Source organism: Sitophilus oryzae, unplaced genomic scaffold, assembly GCF_002938485.1.
Source record: "Sitophilus oryzae breed Bouriz unplaced genomic scaffold, Soryzae_2.0 scaffold_1218_pilon_pilon, whole genome shotgun sequence".
Classification (NCBI taxonomy): domain Eukaryota; kingdom Metazoa; phylum Arthropoda; class Insecta; order Coleoptera; family Curculionidae; genus Sitophilus; species Sitophilus oryzae.
Window position 1 is genome coordinate 254,388 of NW_022145858.1, and position 8,022 is coordinate 262,409.

Sequence of the window (8,022 nt, forward strand, 5' to 3'; positions counted from 1 at the left end):
TTGGGTTAGGTTATGTTTTTGGTTGTTTTGTTGTGTGTTATTCTCGAGATTAACCGGGTAATGTCGACATTAACCGGACATCGGACCTTAACCGTAACATATACATATTATAAGTATTTCTTACACAATCACTTAATCTGACGCTAGATTCCATGCGCTTGGGAAAATACTTGCCTACTAACTGTCTTTATTCAGTACATCATATTTTACTAAGCGTGTTGACTCTCTCTCTCTTCGTATACACGAAAATCGGCCATATCAAGACCGTAAATGCCGAGCCTAGTATACTAACATATCAAATCTCGTTATCTGAAAAAATAAAAAAGTTATAGGGGTGAGCCACTTTTGAGACGCATCCGGTATATGGAGGTGGAACATGTATTAAAATCATAATAAAAATAAATAAGCTTTAGAATTTATTTCATTAATTCTGTTATATACATATATGTGTACTGGAATCTTATAAGTTTTTTGTACTACAAAAAGCGATGACTTAGTTCTATGTGTGTATAATATCTGTAGTGTAGTTTAAATTTTATAGGTGAAAAAAATATAATTCTTTTAAACTGAGTTGTCACTGCAAGAATCTGCTTTGGGAAAATGTTTTTTCGCTAGTATCTTTTGGCTGACAGGAAGAAATGTTTCGGGATCTAGGCGAATACAGGGTGAGCCGGCATCGGCAGTTTGTGCGAAATGGTGCGAAACAATGCTAGTGGTAACTCCAAATGCAACATTAGAATTTGCAATTATGATGATGATTTATTTGAGGAAGAAAAGTGGTAAAACAAGATGCCCATTTTGGAGTAGAGAAAATTCTTTGGAAATCTCACTATAGAAATGATGACTGTTAAATGATATAAGAGATATAAGATACCTTCTAAAGATACCTTTCCGCGGATTACTACACAAGACTGAATATCAGAAGCACCTAACCGCTACCGGTAATTGGCTATTCAGCAGTTGACACGAAGTTGAACAAATGAATTTTGTTTCCAACCTTCTAAAGATACCTTTAGAAACTTTCCGCGGATTACTACACAAGACTGAATATCAGAAGCACCTAACCGCTACCGGCAATTGGCTATTCAGTAGTCGACACGGAGCTGAACAAATGAGTTTTGATTGCTTTGCTTTCAACCTCTTTTTTATTGATTCTCTGTTTTTTTTTTAATTTTAATACGAATTTCATTGAATGTCTCGATTTTGAAAATTAATCTTTATGGTACAAGCCTTGAATATGAAGGGTATGTCTTTACGAGGCGAGATTTTTTCGCGAAACAGATTCGCGTAGTGACAAACCAACTTTTATAACTAGAAAAAAATAATTCATTTTTAAATAATAGATATAATTTCTAAAGTAATTATCGGAAACAACACAATAAATATACTACTGTATTGGCAACATACATTCCTTTTTTCTTTAGTAAAAAATAGAATAGATAACAAATATACAACAGAAGTCTTCCATGAACCAGATAGTCTTTAAACGCATAATTTACAAAAAGAATCCAAAAGTAAAACATGTCTATCCCAGAATCCAGAAAACTGTTACATTTACTTTTGGTATTGATTTTCTTTAAAATTTAAATATTTATCTAATCGAAAGACTGAACAAAGAATCTTTCAAAGTAAGTAAGCAAACCCTGGAGGCGTTTTTTGACACGTTTTTGGTCATCTAAGGTGCACCCTAACAGGGCAGATTCAAATTTCTTATCCATAATTCCGTCTATCATTATAGATGAGCAAGCATTAACATAAGACAGACATCTGTAAAATTAGAAATATATTGTTAAGAGGATGAAAATATTCAATGAAGTTGTAGATACCTTTGTCTTGCTGCTTCATGATCATTTCGTAGATCCATAACTAAGATATCAATTAAGTGATTCACCTGAAACAAGGCTTCTTCTTGCATTTGATCTCTATGAGTCAAAACGTGAACTTCTACAGTTTGACAACGATTAGCAATTCTATCTCTATAACGAGTTATATCATCGGCATCATCTAATGATAAAAATATATATACATATATTAACTAGAATCAATTTCATATGAATTCTAAACTTACTTTCATCTAATTGATTCATTAAGTCAGCATGTCTAACAGAATCTAACGTGGCAAGTAACTTATCTCTCTCTTCTTCCAGCAGACTGGCTTCTTTCCTTAATTTCTCTACCTTGCTTTCCAGTATATCAAGTACTTCCACTAATCTTTCTTTAGGAGGCTTGTTGTCCATGGTATTGCTTTCATCTATCTTGGGCAGAACTAGTGCAGTAGCGAACACTAAGCAAATCACTTTCTTTAATGTTCAAAATAATTTAATATGAAGGGTTATGTAAAAAAGCAGGTAAGTAAAATAAAATAAAATAATCTTTATTACATGCACAAACAAAAGAGTACATATAAAGGTGGAAAGTACCGCAAAGCATATTTTAATAACTGTAAGTCAATTTTTTTGCTATATTTAAATATTCAATGCATTCAGTTCAGAGTGACTGTAAGCATCTTTAGAAGCCGCTAAACTGGGAAAAAATCAGCATAGTCAGAAGATATTAAAGCGTCAAAGTTATACTATAAAGGAAAAAAGCAGACAAGTAAAGCAGTATTTTTTTAACGTTAACATTAAGTTGTACTTTTCTCCGTTTAGGGAGAAATTGACTTACCTGCTTTTTTCCCCTGACCCTTTATATATGTGATGTGAAACCCTATAGCGCATCTTAAATAAAATAATGTACAGGTGGTTTTTGCATAGTCTAATTCTGCAAAAACCAACATGCGAGGGTGCGAGATAAAAAGGACATAATGAGCGGCGTTTTCACACAATAGATAAAGTGTATAGGAAACGAACACATAAACATTCAAGCCGCAATCAACCCATTAATAAACAACTAAAGCTTGGACAAAAGACTTTACCTGCGGAAGATGAAGGCTGATCAATGTCCATAATTTTCAAGTAGCTTTCTAGACACTCTCCTGTAATCGTTTAAATATCAAAATCAATTTGCAAAGATTTCAGACATTTAAAAAACTTTTCCACTGTATTTTTCTAGAAAAGTTTGACAATTCTGTCAAATAGATATGTCGGTAAACAATGTTTTATTAGTTGCCTAACGATGGAGGAATAAGAGATAGGCCCATAGGCGGAGATAGGAAACTTTTCTATATATCCTTGCTATATCTTTATATCTGTGTCAATCCGTGGTCTAATCGTTTGGTTATGGACTTGTTATGGAGGTTTTGGTCTAGTCAGAGAAATAGAAGGGATAGAGAATGAGCGTCAACATGCGCAGAAGGTCTAATCAAGTTGGGCGCCATATTCCAGGTCTTCCTGTCATTTTGTATATAGGTGGTAATCTATAAGTAATCAAATATCAATTTGCTGTTTTCAACCATACGGGGGGCAATTTCAATTTAGTGAAATTCTATCATTTATTATGGTTAGTTAACATTAATATGATTTATTTAATTATCAGTTTCAAAACTGCGTACAATATTGGTATATAATACACTAAATATACGAATATTCTGACAAAAGACGCTACGGACAGATGACCTTTTCGTCGTTAAACACTCGAAATGATATTAAATAAGTATTTACAATATTTCATGTTTACTTGTACTGAATTACGCGTTTCAATTTAAAATTTTTGCAAATTTGGTAAAAATTGTTCTAAACACCTTTTTGTTAAAGTTGTATATTCATAAAAAACATTTGGTTCATAATTATTTTTGATGATAAACCTAGAAAAAATATGTTTTTGTTTTATTTTTTTTTATTCGTCCCTTCAAATTGTGTTTCAAAAACTGTTACATAATATGTCCTCTGACAAATATTTTCATAATACATAAACATCATTGATTTTATTAAGGGTATCATTATTAGTATTTATCCTGGTTTTTGTCGACAATAAAAACTCAATCTTGTAATAGAACATCAATTTTATATTTCGTAAAATTATTTTGATACAAATTCAATTTGTCAAAACTCAAGTCATTAATATATTGATAAACAACCCAAATTATTCCTAAATATTTTATTATAAAAAAAACTGTTACCGGTAAGTTTGTAAAACACATTATGGTTTATCGTAATACTAGAAAAAATCATTTATTTTTGCACAAAAGAAGCTTGTCGATCCTTATTTGTCCATAACAAAATTCTGTATGTACAACATACATATACCTAATTTATTATTAAGAAAATTAGATTATATGATCTCAGAATTTTAAGACATTTTTTTTAAGATAAAATAGTTTCTTCTCAACTGTAATATTGTCAACTTTGGCCTGTATTTTATCTATTTAAAAACATGAGAATGACAATCCCCTTACTAAAATACATACTGGAAGGTACCGATTAAGTTTCATTGCATCAAATACCTTTGCTATAAATCCTGGCTCACAATTGCCATTGCAAAATGCTTTTGAACTTCATCATAGATTTTACAAGAATAAAAGTGTAATATTGAAACAAAGTAACATTGTAAGCTTCATGACTAATAGTCTCATTTTTAACACTCTTTAAATATCATCTCGTTAACAATTATGAATATTATATGATTTTTCTCAGTGATTTGTAGCACAGATACAAATTAATATATGCTCCATAACAGTTTTTAAATAAGAAACTTCTGCCTACAGATTTAATTTTCTTATTGGCATAATACCCTTTCTTCCTATATAAATCTTGCCATTTTTTCAGTCCAATGTTCCTTGTATTTACAGTTGTAGGAATACTAAAAATGTTGACTATAGAACTTGATACTATGTTTGAAAAAGCCTTCATACCTGTAACTGTGCATAAATCTAATTAACTGAATTCTCCTCCTCTTGACACTCTGAACACTGCTGCTGCTAATGTTAGAAACATTTAGCACAAAACTACAACTACCTACAACAAACTTTACAATAAAAATGTTAAATTTTCGCTGTTCAATTAAAATACCCTATCTTATGTTTTCTTTTCCTCCAAATAATCTTCTTGTCAAGTAAGGACCAATCTTATTTGACATATTTCTGGTACACTTGAACTTGTGCTTTCATGGACACTATAAGAGTGCACTGTTTTACAGAAGCACGAACATTGATTCCAAGTATCTTCTTCCTCCACACGTAATAAAAACATCCTCTTTAAATGGCCACATCATACACTTATTTTTGACCATTCCCAATTACAATCACTATTTTTACAAATCGCCTTTAGGAAAACTAAAAATAAACAGTTTTGGATCATCTGTAAACACGATTATGTTGTATAAACTCTTAGTATAAACTTACACATGAAAACTAATCATTTTTCCCGGCGTATTAGCTTTCTTAGAATGACTATGACAATATACAATAAGCCTGTTTGAATTAGTGTTTAGAATAATTGAGACTCTGATTGATATAATAATAAATTTTAACTAGATAACAACACGAACGAAAAAAAAACAAAACAAACAGATGTCAATTAAAGAGGGGAAGTGACAGCGAGACCTGGAAGATGTCTGCCATCTTGCCGTCGACAAAAATTTGGATGCGCATTCGTCGAAGCTCATTCTCCCACTTCCATATCTCTGGGTCTAGTCTGGTATTATGGTTTATGGTCTGCTATGGTCAGCTATGGCTTTGGCTCTTTGGCTATGGTTGGCTTCGTTATGGTCCTGTGCTATGGTCACAGATTACATACACAAGCTATGGTCAAGAACGCTAAACTAATAGTGTTCTTGAGCTATGGTCATGGTCATAATTTTTTGTGCGGTGTGCGGTTAGGTAGAAACTGGTAGAAACATTCTATGGGTAGAAATTTAAATTTTTAATATAAACAGATATAAATACTTGTGATAAATACTGTAAAATCAGAGCTAGTAAATATCTAATCATTCAAAATGGAAACGATTCTAAAAATAAGAAATATAAGCGATATAACAAATAAGTTAACTCCACATAATAGTGATTTAACCAAGACAACACGAGAACAAGTATAACATATCTTTGTATGGGGCTTACTTTTCTTCTATTTCATACAAATGTTTTTCCAGGTAACTGTGGAAAAGCTAATTTTAAAGAAATTCGAGGACCTACATTCTTGTTTAAGGGTGAATCAAAATTTACCGGAGTTATTTAAGGAACAACATATAAAATATTTGAAGGACAATTTATTTTATTTACCTTCGAGTTATGAGGTAGGAATGTGGAGTATACCGGAATGTGGTTTTAATTTTAAGTAATTATAATTAAACTTGAGTTTTGTTTTAGTCCTTAGATGCCAGCCAAACTTGGTTATGTTATTGGATAGTACATCCTTTGTCATTGTTAGGTGTAAAATTAGAGGACAGTGATAAAAGTAATATAGCAAAGTTTTTGGGAAAGTGAGTAAGGGTATAGTATATTTATTATATTATTTATTAGAATTATTTTTAGATGCCAAAGTCCAGAAGGAGGATTTGGTGGGGGTCCCAGTCAAATTCCCCATTTAGCAGCAACATATGCAGCTGTGAATGCCTTAATAATTTTAGGAACAGAAGAAGCATATAAAATTATTAACAGGTTAGTTGAAATTTGATACAATACAAATTATTAAGAATTTTACTTATTATACAGGCAGAAATTGTACGAATTTTTACTAAGAGTTAAGCAACCGGATGGAAAGTTTGCCATGCATACCGGCGGTGAGATTGATATTCGAGGAGCTTATTGTGCAATATCTGTAGCAAGTTTAACAGGAATAATGACCAAAGAGCTTGTAGATAATACAGCAGAATGGATTGTGAGGTAACATTAATTTAATTTACTTAATGTGAATGTTGTTGTTTGGTTAAATTTTAGTTGTCAAACTTACGAAGGGGGGTTTGCTGGATGTCCAGGATCAGAAGCTCACGGGGGCTATACTTTTTGTGGTTTAGCAGCTTTAGTTATTTTAAATAAGGGCCATCTATGTGATAATCAAGCCTTATTGGTATCCTGTTCAAAACATAATATAGAGTTATATTTGAATTAATTTTCGGGTATATTGTAGAGATGGCTTGTACAAAAGCAAATGAAAATGGAAGGTGGTTTTCAAGGTAGAGCAAACAAGCTGGTGGACAGCTGTTACTCTTTTTGGCAGGCTGGTGCATTTCCTATTATTTATTCCTTACTAGCAAAAGGTTTGACTTTTTCTGACCAAAAAACTTAATCAATTTGATTTTATCAGTATTTTAGATGGCCACATTCTCCTTGACCATTTGTTTGATGAAAGGGCTTTGCAAGAGTACATTTTGATTTGTTGTCAGCATCCCCAAGGAGGCATGCTCGATAAGCCAAGCAAGCCTAGAGATATCTATCATACTTGCTATAGCATAAGTGGTTTGTCGATAGCGCAACATTTTTTGAATGAAAAGCATGTCTTGGGATCATACAGAAATGAGCTGGTATGTTTGCTCGCATATGCCTTATGATTGAAATACAAAATACCAAAATGGCTTCAAATATATATATTATTGATTGCTTTTGAAACACAAAATGGCTTCAAGATACTAACTGGAAGTAGTTTTTTTTTCGATCATACGGTATTTCACATGTGTAACATTTTCTACTAAATTATTTTCCAGGTTGTCACGCATCCTTTATATAACATTAGGCCTGATTTGGTTGCCAAAGGTTTGATATATTTCCGGAATTTTAATTCAGGAGGTTCAACGTGACGTTGGTGTATCTTAAAATTTGTTATACTATAGAACAAGAATTTGGATTTCTATGGGGCAAGAATTGTAACACTAAATTGTAACACTATATTCCTTTATTTCCCTGCAAAATGATATTTTTTAGTTTTTAAGTTCTATTGCATTGTTTAAGTTTTAAATATACTCATTAAGGAATTTTTAAAATTTTTATTTTTGAGTGTTAAAAAGAAAGTTTAGAAGCAGGTCATAGATAAAGTTATCTATGGTTTTAATCCATATTCTAATCGCATTTGAATAAAAAGACTAATTTAAAATCTTTTTATTCAAAGTGCAAAACACATTGGCCTTGGACTTTTTTCGTAAAAGCAGGCAACT

General features: G+C 31.8%; 2 protein-coding genes across 3 annotated transcripts; one reads left to right on the forward strand and one right to left on the reverse strand.

Annotated features, from left to right (window-relative positions):
* Window positions 1–405: 405 nt before the first annotated feature.
* Window positions 406–3,138, reverse strand: LOC115874057 (BAG family molecular chaperone regulator 2). The gene is made up of 4 exons (XM_030889108.1): window positions 2,915–3,138; window positions 2,069–2,284; window positions 1,827–2,004; window positions 406–1,767 (listed from the first exon to the last, which is right to left on the reverse strand). The coding sequence occupies exons 1-4, from the start codon at window positions 2,943–2,945 to the stop codon at window positions 1,596–1,598; spliced, it is 597 nt and encodes a 198-aa protein (XP_030744968.1). The 5' UTR covers window positions 2,946–3,138; the 3' UTR covers window positions 406–1,595.
* Window positions 3,139–5,730: 2,592 nt separating this feature from the next.
* LOC115874059 (protein farnesyltransferase subunit beta) lies at window positions 5,731–7,845 on the forward strand. Of its 2 annotated transcripts, none has more exons than XM_030889110.1 (9): window positions 5,731–5,964; window positions 6,025–6,168; window positions 6,242–6,354; window positions 6,395–6,532; window positions 6,587–6,757; window positions 6,812–6,941; window positions 7,002–7,131; window positions 7,187–7,395; window positions 7,576–7,845. In XM_030889110.1, exons 1-9 carry the CDS (start codon window positions 5,872–5,874, stop codon window positions 7,666–7,668), a joined length of 1,221 nt encoding a protein of 406 aa, XP_030744970.1. In that variant the 5' UTR covers window positions 5,731–5,871; the 3' UTR covers window positions 7,669–7,845. The 2 variants fall into 2 exon arrangements, with proteins under 2 accessions (XP_030744970.1, XP_030744971.1); XM_030889111.1 differs by having other exon boundaries at window positions 6,407–6,532.
* Window positions 7,846–8,022: the final 177 nt, after the last annotated feature.